Genomic DNA, 15034 nt, shown 5'->3' on the forward strand with positions numbered 1-15034 from the left:
AGGACACATACAATGGTTGTCATGCTATTTCATTATCTAAGTGAGAACATCTACTCTCACAAATATAAATAAACACACTCACACACCCCCATCTTGTGCCACAAAAACATCATGTCTGACTGTTACCTGCAGTGCCAGAAGCATGATTTGGATCCAGAGGTGTGGCTGGCAGCTACACAGGGAGAAACAGGACTTTCCATAGAGGCAGTAGTGTCCTTTCAGTGGACAGGAGAATGACAGCTTAGCCACACAGCCACGATGGGAGTCTGGAGTACAACACACACATAAGCACAGGAGCATGAATTGCTTATGAATTCCTTCATCAAAAATGTGACCTACTTCCCAAAACCACATAATATCCTAAAATAAACTGCTCCATCTTGTAATACAATAGTTTGGTATTAAAGTCCCTTGATTCTCCAGATGTGTTTCTGAAACAGCACTTACAGAATAACTGCTTTAGTTCACATTGTCTTTTTTGACATGGCTCAAGCACCAACGTTTTTATAAAATCGAAATTATATTTTGGGCTAAATGGTGGTGATGTTAATTCCTCTTATTGACTCAAACATTAATATACCAGTAGGTGGCAACCAGTGAATGTCGTCTTATGATTAAGTCATTGAATTCTTCACTCAACAGTTTTGTTCAATCATCATAAGCATTTTATCCACAATAAAGCAGATCTAAAGCATAACTTGTCAAACTATATAAAAAGGCCAAAAATACTTAATTAATAATGAATAAATTGTGCTTAAAGTAAAGTTTCAATAACGTCTTTATGTCCAATAAAATGTATGTGCATAGCACTTTTCATAATAGACCATTTTCTTCAAAGCAGCTTTACAGAAAATAATGATGCTAATATTTATAATATCTTAAAATATTCACACATTTAGTAGATTAGAGCTGGGCGACAATACAGTTTACGTCGTTTTAAAAAAGTTATTCTGCTTAACAGACTGCGAAGAGGCATGTTTGTTCAGTGTGTCCAACCAATGAAATGCTTCTTCACTGTCAAATGCGAATGCTATAGTTGTGCGCTTCAAAAGGGAGACTAATTGCTAAAAGGATTAGAGTAAAAGACAAGAGATCTATCAAGTGAAGTCTGCCAATAATAGGACACTGCTCAACAAATCTTTCACAAAATCACTTTCTAACACATTTCCACAAATGTCTATGACATTAGCTGTTTTTCCATGATCTGGTAAGTATGACTGCTCTGAATCCCTCACACTGACACACATAAATGAACTCACTTGTATCCCGCCAGTTCAGCAGGTCTCCGACTGATCCATTATCTTACAGTTTCTCAGTGGGAGAGCTGTTGAGTAATGTGAAAGTGAGGCAGAGACCCGGGGAGTGCAGGGGAGATGTTAAAATCGCTTTGCCAAGCAAACCCTTTTGTTCTGTCTGCCACCCACAGCTTAATTGTAGCGTATTACACTTAATGAACAGATAGCTGATAATTAGTATTGTTTGAAAAGGCAAGCATCACTATTACTATTGTTCATACTCATGGATTTGAACAAAGAATTGAACCTAATGAACTTAACGTCAGCGCATAACTCATCCAGCAATGTGCTAGTGAAGATGATACATCAAATCAGCTTATTGAGGAGAGGTGTGCTATTAAAGCAACTGGACTTATGAATTCCTGACAAGATTGTAATGAAATTAATGTTTTAAAAACAAAATTTTGAATATTAAAACATTAAATGATTTAAAAATAAAGAATTTATACTTTTAGTAGGTGGCGGTAAGTCACTGTCTTAATGAGTGAGTCATTGAGTCAAACAGCTGATTCCTTACATTCACTCATACGATTCATTCAAAAACGCAGATTCAGTTTTGTTTGGAACTATTTTCGTTGGCAAAACATATCAAAACAGACAAATGTGTGTCTAAAATTTGTGCTCGGGAAAAACAGCACTCTTGCTCATGTGATATTGCTTAACTATTGTGGCAGAGAGTTTTGCCAGGGCAAGGACAACTTTCTCTACAGAAAATGTTAGTTCTACATTATGGTCAATAACCAATGTCATAGCTAATATTATAAATCATGTTTTGACCATTGACTTAAACAATGGAACAGCTTCTATCGAGCAATTTAATGAAAATGTTAGTGAAATTTGGCATCCAAATATAAATATAAGGTACAAAAACAATGTAATGTACTAAACTCTGCAATCTAATGAAAAAATGTGCTCATATGTGGATCATGTTTATTTCAAACAAAATTTCTGGGCATGTGAAGAGCAGTATTTGGTGCTAACATTACCATAACAGTGGGGAACCGACTAAAGAAGTTAGACCACTCAGCATGCAATCCCAGTGTGTAATTGGCGTTTACATTTCTAACATATCTAAAAATATGCCAGGAAAGTGTTCTCTTCATGTTGCTAAAACAGCAAAAAACAAGAATTAGCAGCTGACATGAAATTCAATCTTGAATAATCATTCACATCAATTTTGCCTCCAATAATAAGTAATTTCTAAATGAGAGTGAGTTGTAGAAGAGAGTTGTCCTGCTGCACTACACTTGAATGTGAGGTATTTTTGAACATGTTACAGTGTGGATTGTTCTTAGATTTGACGGTTTACCTTCAATGACACAGTGCTCAGGTATGGGGATTAGTTTGATCATTTCGGCACAGAAGGTTTTGATTTCCTTCATGTTGTCTCTCAGGTGGATCCAGAGTCGATCTCCCTCCCGGGGGTCTCCAACCTCCACCTTTTGCCCCTCGCTGTTTGGAGAGGTGTCAGGTTGATTTTTTGTGGGATCTTTGTGGTTCTCCTGCAGGGTTGAGGGGACAGGACCAGTCTCTGGGCTGGGACTGGCCTCACAGACATTGAGCTCTGTGCTCAGATCCACCAACCCCTCTCCCTCTGGACTGCTGTCAGAGTTAATGGATTGTGTGCGTACAGCGTGAAGAGCCAGACTCTTTGACCTGAACATGAGAGAACAGCACAACTCAAAATACAAAAACTCAGAGTCACTTCACTTTTTTTTTTTGGACTGTGAGTTAAAAAGGACCATACTATAATAGACTATGAAGAACTTCCCTGAAGTATTTCCCTGAAGCCTACTTATGTCTTAGGGTGTGCTTACACTTTGTATTTTGGTTCTCTTGGTCTCTTTGGTCCAGACCAAAAAAGAAAACACATTTAGGCTTAGCATCCACACTGTCATTTTTAACACCAAATATATTTTTTTTTAAAGCAGCTTTTATTATGTATATTTTGTAACGGAACTTTCCGAACATCCAAAACAATGTTGTGTGCTGGGCTAAATGTGCTTGTTGAATGTTTGTACATATGATAGTATTTTTACCCTATGAGAACCCTTAAAAGTGTTAAGGGGTCTATACAGTGCCAGGTATTCCTCTTTTGCACATATAAACAAAGATCTACAGCAAGGAGACAGTAGTTCAGACGCCTGTACCAAACTGTGATGGGCAACGTAACTCCTATGAAGAGAAGAACCAGCTGTGTTTGAGCATTCTGTCCTTTTAAGGGTCGCATCTTGTGACATCACATCCTGTTTTTGGTTCGTTTAGATCTTTGGTCCGTGCTGCATTCATATTTCAGCTGGACCCCCAGGAAGTAAGAGTTTCTAATTGGCTTCACTTTGTCTCCGTTGAATCCAATGGGGGCGCTGTGTCCATTTCTTTTACTGTCTATGTTCTCGGCCCGCCTGTTTGGCGCGCACCAGGGTTTCGAATGCCAGCGTTCACACTTATTCAAATGAACCGCACTAAAAGAGCAATCATACCAGAGTTTGTCTTAATCAAACCAAACCTGCCAATTGTAAACACAGCTTAAATACGTTTTTCATGACCATTTTCCTGCCTTTTCCCTAGCTTTTATAATTAAATGTATTGCTTTTTCTTCTGTACCTGTCAACATTAAACAATTCTTTTTTTTTATCCATCTGGAACTGATCTGATCCTGAAAAGAGGCATACAAGAACGGAGACGTGGTTAGAAGAGAGGTTTGGAAAAGCAAGAGGGATTTGTGACATCAGCAAAAAAGGAAAGCTGATTCAAAGGGAAAACAAGTTGTTAAATTTGATTTATTTGAAATGAAAACACTGCAAGAATTCAATTAAGAAAGTAAATATGACCAATTTTGATTCTGATTAACTTTAAGGGTGTATTTTCACACTTGTAGTTTGGTTCACTTGGTTCATTTGGTCCCTAAAACTTTTATATATCAACGATTTGATATTATAATAATTAATTTGTAAACGAGTGTTGTTCACACACAGGGATTTTCAAACTTTTTTGATGCCACGGGCCCCCAAATACAGTATTATCATCCCCCAAGTCAACAATACATTCTCATGTATAAAATACACGTCTATACAGTATAGGTGCAATATGTAAAACATTATCTGGGAAATATTTACTTTTATCTACCCACATTTATAGTTAGATGTATAAAACTGAAGAAAAAAATAAAACTATGACTGTCAATAGCATAAAATGTAATTAAGCTCATGACTTTCAACCCATCTTAAGAAAGCAGAATGAAACTGTAATAATATCAATTTCAATCATTTTGAACTTATATTTTCATTGTATTGCCCACCTGTTGAACCTCATCTCTCTGCGCTCGTCTCGCGCTGCCTGACCCAGACTGTGGCATCTCTGAGGACCAGGAGACGTGTCCTCTCTCTCAGACTCCACCTCCTCCTCATCTCCCATCTTCTGATCAAAAGTCTGGATCTTCACCTGCAGACGCTGGTTCTCAGCAAACATGTCAGAACTAGACTTGGCTTCACACGGCCTGGACAAATCCTGCACCTTCTCCTCCCCTCTGATGCACAAAGATAAAGGCTATGTTCAGAAAAGAACACTACTGCACTGCTTACTGTATACTGCACAGCATGTACAGTATACTTAAAAATGTGATTGTCGTCACATGCGCATCCTATTCTGGCAAGGTACAATACAATAATGTAAAAATGGTTACTTTGCCTTTTTACTCAATATTGTGTAAAATGCCTTAACTTTAAAAAATAAAAATAAAAAGTCAAGAAAGACAAATTCCAGTCAATATGCAGTCAGTCCCTTTGAAGATGAAGCTATGGCTCATTATATTGGAAACGGAATCTCACACAGAGATCCCAGAAAATACACTGATAATGTGTCCCAGGATTTGTCCCGGGATCATTTGATTTCGGTTCATTCACACTGCCAGTGATTTTCTGGAATCTGTTTGTGCGTTCACACACATCCTGTAAAGATCCCATAAAGACACGTGACATCAGGATGTGACGTTTTTGCAGACATTTTTTCGTCCTTCCTTTGTTCCTTGACGAACACAAACGTTCTTCTTTTTAAGGTGCAACCTGAACGTTGATCTACATTTAAAACCCCCGGTCAAATGGTCGCACGAAACTACATCATTGTGACGATACACCCCTTACGGCATTGGTCCTGCCTTTTGTTCACACAGGATTGATCCCAGCAATGCTACTAGGTCCCCATCTCGAGATCGACGTGGGACGTGTTTGCGTTCACCCAGAAGGCACTCTAGCAATTCTATGGCAATTTCTGGGATCGACGCTCTGTGTGAAAGGGGATACAGTATACTCTATTGTAACAAAAACGCACATCATCCCGGTATTTTAAACATACAGCAAAAAATGTACACAAACAATCTCAGAAAGAGGTTACTTAGAAATATAGCCCTTCAAAAATGTGACCAAATGTGAACTGGTGTACATTATATTTACTTGTAGTATACATTTACTTTAACACAGCTCAGTCTGATAAACAAGCCACAACAGAGTGTGTTTGAGTCTGAATCTAAATAGAGACCTCTTATTGACTTTTCTTGCTAGATTACATTTTTCAATTTAATGTAGTCTAAACACTGAGTGAATGCAGTTTAGTGTCATTAAACAAAAATATCAGACTGCTGACTAACGTCATTGAACAATCAGAATCAAGCATTCCAGAAAGACATGTAATAATCAAAACACTGAAATTAATAGGTAGGTATAACTAGTTAAACTAGACTGGAAAGACACATATATGCAATAAAAACTACTTCTATAGTTCTAGTTGTAGTAAAGGTAATTTTTAGACAATTCAAGATTTTAAAATCCTTTCAAAAGTAGATAAGCAAGACCACAGGGAGAAAGACGAGGAAAAGTAGAGAAAGGATTTTCTATCCTGTCCATTTTATTTACAAAATACCTTTATCCCATATTTCATTCTGTAAATGTATCTTTCTCGGTCATTAATCTTTCGCAGCTAATTCTTCCTCAAGAGAGCACATATGAAAAAGAGAAATGGACAAAATGCTTCAATCTGAAGTACAACTCTTTACCTCATCGTTCTTTTAGCAGTGAAGCTGCCAAAACGCTGATTATCTGAAGAATTTTGCAATGGCGAGTGTTGACAAGCAGACAAAGGTCTGTGGATTAAGGAGCTTTAAAACAGAAGTTATTCCATCATAATAAAATGTCAATTACAGCAATAAAACTAATCAGCCGTGTGGTTTCAAAAACTAATTCTGGAACATGTCAAGGCTATTCAGGAAATCAAAGCAAGTGTGTATGTGTGTGTACCTGCTCAGTGTACTATCAGCCTCCAGCTTGCGTCCCAGCAGTCGAGCGATGGCGGTGAAACTGTTGCTCATGCGGTAGATGTCTTTTCCTCCGCCGCCCAGGATGGAGGTGTAGCGATCGGTCAGGCAGCGGATTTCCAGCAGTAGTGTGTGATGGGCGCTGTGCTCCATACTCGCTAACAGAGACACCAGATACTGCAGTGCCCCGCGGGCCTGGACCTGTACGTGAGAAGTACATGTAAAATGCATTGTAATTCAAAAATCCAAGTTGAGTGGCAACCAAACAGTGTTCAATAAGACAAATAATAATATATGAATGTGTAAGCTACTGTTCAAAAGTTTGTGTCAGTGATATATATATTTTTTTACTTTAATTTAACCAGAATGCATCAAAACTGACAGTAAAGACATTTATAATGTTACAAAAGATTTCAAACAAATGCTTTTCTTTAGAATTTTTTTATTCATTGAAGAAAATAAATGTAGCAGCACAACAGATATAAAACATTTATAATAAGATGAATAATAATAGAAAAATAAGAATTATTGAGCACAAAATCAGCATATTATAATGATTTCTGAAGGATCATCAATTTTTAACTATGGACATTAACTAGTAAGCTGTCATCCTATTGTTGCTGATGTTGATCATTTATTGATGATATAATCAAGATAACAGATTTTTTTAACCATTTCAAAAAAGTACTATAGTAAAATGATACAGAGATCATACTGAATGATTACCAGGTGCCTCAAAGTATACCATTCACCATTGTACATTTGAGATAAACAACAGCTAAAAAGTTGTATATAAAACAAGAAAACTGTAACAAAACGATTGGCCATAATGCAGGACATGTAGCGCAATAAACAATATTTTAAAATATCAAGAAAGGTCCAGAAATAGAGTAAAATACCATCATGATGGATTTTTAAGAAACGTGCACTACATTACGTCTTGCACAATGGGTGTTAGTCTGGCTGTGGCTGTAAGCACATCTAAACACTATTTTTCATTCCTATTTTAAACTAATATGTGGATCTGATTCAAAACATGTTTCCCCCCCCCAGTCAGAGTGGTGACTCAAAGCAAAAACTAAATCAAACTGAAAGGGGGAGACAATAAATTGTCATATTGGCATCAGCAATTGAATTCCCATTTGAAAACAAAAGATTTGTATATAATGATGTAGTACAAATGTGTCAGAATCAGGATGTGAAAAGTCAAAAACAGCTTCTGATATTAATATACAGACTGATCTAGCTCCATTATGACAGAACTGTGGGTCTTAAGAAACAGTTTGTCCATTACACATAAGGGTAAACAAATCATTAAAAATTATGTTTGGGTCCATTAACAGTTTTTGAACATCTGCATTTGTCTACACTGTAATAAAATGCTCTTAATGTACAGTGCCATGGGAAAAAAAATGATTTTTTAGCTCATTGGGCATCAAATTCTGAATTAATTCTGTACTGAATGTGACGACATAAAGATTGGGCAACCAAAAATGAAATGAATGAATAAATAAATAAAACCAGTGTTTTTTTTTTTTTTGTATCACAGAGATACTATGTTTGTCACGTTCAGTTTTGTTTTTTTTGTTTAGTTTTCATGGACTTTAAGTTTGTTTCTCATTATTTCCCATGTTCCCTTTCCGTTGTCTTGGTTACTAAGCATGTTTTCATTTGTTGTCATGGTTACTTATTGTTTCATTGATTTCATTCACCTGTTCCTTGTTCAGTTCATTAGTTTGCTTTGTATGCATTGCCCTCAGTTCTGTCTGTTCATTGTTGGTTGTGTATTGTGCACACTGTTACATTTATTTCTTATGTTTTATTTCTCACTCTTTTGTTTTGTTTCGAGTTACGCTGCTTATAGGTTCGCTGCGCCTGTGTCACGTTAAGTTTCATGTCTTTTATTTTGAAGTTTTGTTCCTGGTTTCTTGTCATGGGACTTCCTTGCGCTCATGTAATCATGTATTGTGCTTCCCTAGTCTTATGTGTTTCATGTGTCATGTTTTTATTGTTTCACTGGGTTCAGGTTATTCTTGTTGTTTAGTCCATGTGTATAACACATGCAAATAGAAAAAACACCCGCAAATTAAGAAAACATCTTCATCAGTTTTACAACACATATGTGCTCCAAATACTCACAACACAACCAAATACAGAAACACGCTGCAAAAGTTCACAACATAACCATACTTTTTAGTTTTCAGTACTTTGATAACTCTAATACATTTTTTGATATTGTATACAAAGTTGTATGTCATAAACATGTCATCTCTGTATGTTTTGCATAAAAAAAAGAGAAAAAAAAAGTATACACTGAGCAGTAAGCATGTCCCAGCCGGGTTCGTCACTCATTGGGGTCCTCTGGAAACATTTCCGTTGTGGTCTGTGCTATTTGCAGCGTGTTTCTGTATTTGGTTGTGTTGTGAGTATTTGGAGCACACGTGTGGTGTAAAACTGATGAAGATGTTTTTTTGATTTGCGGGTGTTTTTTCTATTTACATGTGTTTTCTTCAGTTGCAGTGTGTTGAGCTCTCTCGGCCACCGTATATGTTTCTATTGTCTCTTGTCTAGCTTTGTTCCCTGTAACCTCTGTTGGTGAGTTTTATGTTTCATGTTCATGTTCAAGTTTAGTTTATCAAGTAAAGCCAAGTCTTTGTTCATTTTGTATCTGTTCACAATAGGATTTAAATAAACTGCACATGGGATCTTTATACTCGCCTTCAGTGGATTTTGTTATAGAAAGCTAGACCTTCAACAAAGAACCAATAAGATCATGAAACAAGGGAACCAATCAGAACCTGACGCATAAGACTAGGGAAGCACAGAACGAGGGGCACGTTCAAGTTCAAAACGGTGCGCAACGTTTTGCTACGGTTTCCGGGTTGAACGTCATGTTTCCTGGAAACGGCGTGCACCGGTGTCCAACAGGGTTTGAGATATGTTTTCTCTTGTTTGGTGGGTGTGTCAGAACTGCAGTCCAATCAGCAGCAGCATGTACACTCACCTAAAGGATTATTAGGAACACCATACTAATACTGTGTTTGACCCCCTTTCGCCTTCAGAACTGCCTTAATTCTACGTGGCATTGATTCAACAAGGTGCTGAAAGCATTCTTTAGAAATGTTGGCCCATATTGATGGGATAGCATCTTGCAGTTGATGGAGATTTGTGGGATGCACATCCAGGGCACGAAGCTCCCGTTCCACCACATCCCAAAGATGCTCTATTGGGTTGAGATCTGGTGACTGTGGGGGCCATTTTAGTACAGTGAACTCATTGTCATGTTCAAGAAACCAATTTGAAATGATTCGAGCTTTGTGACATGGTGCATTATCCTGCTGGAAGTAGCCATCAGAGGATGGGTACATGGTGGTCATAAAGGGATGGACATGGTCAGAAACAATGCTCAGGTAGGCCGTGGCATTTAAACGATGCCCAATTGGCACTAAGGGGCCTAAAGTGTGCCAAGAAAACATCCCTCACACCATTACACCACCACCACCAGCCTGCACAGTGGTAACAAGGCATGATGGATCCATGTTCTCATTGTGTTTACGCCAAATTCTGACTCTACCATCTGAATGTCTCAACAGAAATCGAGACTCATCAGACCAGGCAACATTTTTCCAGTCTTCAACTGTCCAATTTTGGTGAGCTCGTGCAAATTGTAGCCTCTTTTTCCTATTTGTAGTGGAGATGAGTGGTACCCGGTGGGGTCTTCTGCTATTGTAGCCCATCCGCCTCAAGGTTGTGCGTGTTGTGGCTTCACAAATGCTTTGCTGCATACCTCGGTTGTAACGAGTGGTTATTTCAGTCAAAGTTGCTCTTCTATCAGCTTGAATCAGTCGGCCCATTCTCCTCTGACCTCTAGCATCAACAAGGCATTTTCGCCCACAGAACTGCCGCATACTGGATGTTTTTCCCTTTTCACACCATTCTTTGTAAACCCTAGAAATGGTTGTGCGTGAAAATCCCAGTAACTGAGCAGATTGTGAAATACTCAGACCGGCCCGTCTGGCACCAACAACCATGCCACGCTCAAAATTGCTTAAATCACCTTTCTTTCCCATTCTGACGTTCAGTTTGGAGTTCAGGAGATTGTCTTGACCAGGACCACACCCCTAAATGCATTGAAGCAACTGCCATGTGATTGGTTGATTAGATAATTGCATTAATGAGAAATTGAACAGGTGTTCCTAATAATCCTTTAGGTGAGTGTATATATAAAGCACTCGCATTAAAGTGAACTCGCACAATGGGTTCAAGGAAAGTAATTTACAAATGTGTTCGATGCAGCTCAGTATACGCAACAACTGAGGATATTAGAAGACATGTTTGTCGTAAGTTTTATTGTAAAAATATAGGATATCAACATAATGATGTAGTTGTTTATATTTTTAGCTTCATTGCAAGTGTATGACATTTGGTATAGAAATAAACAATGGTAATCAAGTGCTTTTCCTAAAAATGAGAAAGAAAATACAGGGTATTAAAACATTATGAACTACAAATAAAGTCAGTATGTGAGGCTAAATAGATGTGTTTTAGTCTGAATTAGGTAAGATGTGTGCTTCCATTTCAGTTTCAGCAATCCCTTCACTCGATTGGGATGTTCTCTTTTGTTCTGGGCTGCAAGTGCAGTAACTGTGACATCGGGCATATTTTGTAGTATTAAACACATATTTATACCGACTTCATCAGGCTCCGAAAATTCTTCACAAAGAACACAAAGAATGGCCTTCTCAGCTGCCATAGTTGTGACTCTTGCGTCATCAGAACAGTGTGTTCAACGCATCACCGTTTCTGTTTAAAAAATGTTGTGCAACGTTTTGTCGGGGCTGAACGCAGCCCAGGACATGATCACATGAGGGCAAGGAAGTCACATGACAAGAAACCAGGAACAAAACTTCAAAATAAAAGACATGAAACATGAACATGAAACAAAACCCACAACTAAACGTGACAGCCTGGCTGTTTTTTTATTATTATTATTATTTTTTTTACTTTTAAAGTTTTAGTAATTTTGTGCTATTGTCATTTGTAATGTTGTTTTTAATTACTCCCATATAATTTTTATTCATTTTTGGTTTAGTTTTTGTTATTTTAGTAAATTAAAATACAAAAAATATATTTTTTAAATCTTTTATTTCAATTAATGTTGATTTTATTTCAGATAATGATTTTTTTTTATTTAAGTTAACTATAATGACCCTGAATAAAACAGACAAAAAATGTTTGTCACATCAATGACTTGTGTGTCAATCTCAATCAACTCTAAACTAGTCTGCAGTGAACTTGACTTGGTCAAAATAAAACCAGCTGAAACATCAACCAAACAATTCCCCTGCACAATTCTCTCCACTAGATAATATCCCAACTTCTAAAAACATTTCAAGCTGCCGCTCTCGTGGTGGTGACTACAGTATATGACCATACTGTATGATGTCAGGTCAGAGAGTTGGATTTTGCTGAATTAGGTAAGACAGTGGTAATTATTTATTATTCATGTTGGCTGCTATATCAATGGAAAACCAAAGCACGCCTATATGCTTGCTCTTGAGTCACTTCAATAATTATCAGTATGACGCAAGTTGGCCTGCTGTTATGTGATAGTGGCTGTCTAACTATATGTCAGAATGCCAAAATTGTTATGCAGTCAGATGTGCACACTGAATAAACCAACGTGCCAATAAAGGCATTTACATACAAAACAAAAACAGTGTAACCGGAAAAACATTAGGTGTTGATTGTAGTGTATGAGCTCTCCGCAATAAAACAGTGCTGTTTTAATGGTGTGTTGTGGTCATTTAATCAGAAGTACAATTTTGCTTTAATTCCTTTAATCGTTGTTACTCATTTTACATGCAAAAGGGACCTTTACATAGAATTTATAGGCTATGTTCACACTGCGCGCAATTTATTGCTCAGATCCGATTTGTTTTGAATAGCTGTTTACATTGTTGTTTTAAATGTGGCCAATATAAGATTCCAGTGCGAACAGATCATGTTCCTGGACTGACCCACATGCGCAAAAGAACGATAAAAGGCTGCACGCTGTCATACGGAAGTAAACACGGAGAACATTTAAGTAAAAATGTGACATAAAAGTGACATAAATGTGACACTAAAGTCACATGAATTCTGATGAATTCTGACCGTTCAGACAGAGGTCGCATTACAAAAACATCTGACCTGAATCAGATTTAGGACCACATATGGAAGTGGCCCTAAAAGATCAGATTCCATGTGGTTTGTGCCGTTCACACTGTCATGACAAAAACCACATATGAACAAAAACAAAAATCAGACTTGGGCCCACATTTGCCTGCTGTCTGAACGCAGCCTTAGAGGCACATCTTCAAAAATATATTCTTGGTCATTCTTTACATTATCTTTACATAGGTCCTTTAAACATCCTTCTAGTATCCTAAACTCAAACACAAAAGTTACAATTTCAACAGTAAAGTTAGGATATTAGGACAGAGAAATCACAGACAGACAAGATTTAGCCTGTAACAATAAAAAGGAAGTAAATGATGAGGTGCAGTTTCTATTCAAACTGAATGAGGGATTCCGATTTTTGGCATACGCATGCGAATTTTACAGGTTGAGTGCATACGTAAACATCTGGTTGTGTTTAAATCTGATACGAGCTTTGGACCAGAGATCAAGTCAAGAGTGCCAAGAAAAACCTTGGCCAGCCAACTCTGTCCCGTAGACATCGGGCTGAGCTCTGACTCAATAAGCCAACACACTTCATTTTACTGTAATCTCTGCTTACCACCACCACAAATTTATGTTTGGCCTAATGAGATCACTTTCATTCAAAATTATTGTGCTAAAGCTATTAGCCAAATTTCATGTGAAAATACCTCACACTCTTTTAAGTTTAACAGGACTGAGCAAAACAGACTAATGGCTATTTTCTAAAACCTAGTGAGTTCACGTACACAAATACAGTATGCATGCTGCGTCTGAAAGCAGCCGACTGCCAGACAGACAGCCTTCTGTCGGTCAACTAATAATACCATAGAAAGATTAATATTATTGCATTTTTATTGCAGTATTGATTTGGTACCAAAGCAGTACTTTTGACACCCCAACTGGGTATGATGCTGGTTCACACAGAATGCGTTTTTGCTGTTAAAAACATAGATCAGAGGGAAAGTAGAAGTAGAAGTAGAAGTAGAAAGAAAAAAGAGCAGGGTCTAGAGACGCGTTTTAGAAAAAGTTAAACTTCTTTTAACTTGAGCATCATGTTTTTAAAAGGTCGTGTCATACGTGAATTGATGGCTCAATTGGATTGAAAAGCCTTAATGGTTCCGAATGAAATTGAAAGGGATGCTGTAGATCTAAAATCATCTGATCACAACTGAAAAAAATTAAGCATGTAAATGCTTGAATCCAATTATTTTCTCAGTCGGATTCAAAAATACTTCATGCACGTTCAGTGCTGTGATGTTTTCATACAGTTAATGTCACACAACTGTGTGTTTGTTAATATACGTCTAACATCTTATGAACAGGTCAGTGGAGGAGACTGAACATTTACTAAATATTTGCTAGAAAAGCTGACAATATACTCGTGGTAGTTCCAGTGACATTATCATGGAGGCTTTCTGAAGTTTTGTTCAGGAACATATGAAATAATTCTTTAAATGAATATGCGACTAAAATTGCATTGTTTAGCGTTCATAAAAACAGAACTTTCAGAATCTGAAATCGGACTGGACTAATTCCGACTGACGAAAATCAGTGCGAGTAAACCAAAGACTTTAAATGTACAAAGATGGTGCACTCGTATTACTATGAATGGAGGAAAGTACAACGAGCAATATGGTGGAATAAGTCCCGCCTTCTAAGTAAAAGAGCCAATCACCAATTGATGATTCTGTTAGAAGCTCTGTTTGCTATAGAGCTGGTAAGTCCCGCCCCCTTCGCTAACCCCGCTGGACCTCTAGGTTGAAAAATCGTCAATGCAAGTGAATGGGAGAAAATAATTATTTTCTGGTCCCGTTTGAATTGTGCCATGTATCTGAACATATGTTGTCTGTGAATTTTTTATATAATCTTTCGTGTGAAGAATGCTACAATTTAGCGGGTGGAAGTTTGATACGGTTAGACTTTGTGTGAGAGCACTTTGTGGACTACAACTCTTCGCTGCTTTCGACGCGTTTGAAACGTCACCACCATTCGCAGACGGACACTAGCTCACGGATCCCGCTAAACATGACTGTGTCTTTGGTGTACTTCACCGCCTTCTTTCAGGGAGAGGACAAAATGGTTGAGGTTGGCGAAAACCACGGGTAAGTCAACTTTATGGGGTGACGTCACATAGGCGACATGTAGTCTTTCTCGTTATGTCTTTTCCACAACTGCTAGCCGAAGAATCATACCATATACTGTCAAACTCGTAACATGAAAGATTATATAA

At 37.6% G+C, this 15034-nt stretch overlaps 1 protein-coding gene across 2 annotated transcripts in view; it reads right to left on the bottom strand.

Annotated features, from left to right (window-relative positions):
• The window catches only part of veph1 (ventricular zone expressed PH domain-containing 1), a 145021-nt gene that overhangs the window by 52503 nt on the left and 77484 nt on the right, over positions 1-15034 (bottom strand). For both annotated transcript variants that reach the window (XR_014627454.1, XM_084409462.1), the window contains exons 7-10: positions 6584-6801; positions 4594-4821; positions 2605-2951; positions 127-266 (exon numbers count right to left, since the gene is read on the bottom strand). Coding sequence is in view for 1 of the 2 variants with exons in the window: in XM_084409462.1 (XP_084265588.1) it covers positions 127-266; positions 2605-2951; positions 4594-4821; positions 6584-6801 (933 nt within the window). In the remaining variant the exon portion in view is untranslated. The remainder of the gene's footprint in view (positions 1-126; positions 267-2604; positions 2952-4593; positions 4822-6583; positions 6802-15034) is intronic.

Source organism: Rutilus rutilus (assembly GCF_951802725.1).
Source record: "Rutilus rutilus genome assembly, chromosome: 5".
NCBI lineage: Eukaryota > Metazoa > Chordata > Actinopteri > Cypriniformes > Leuciscidae > Rutilus > Rutilus rutilus.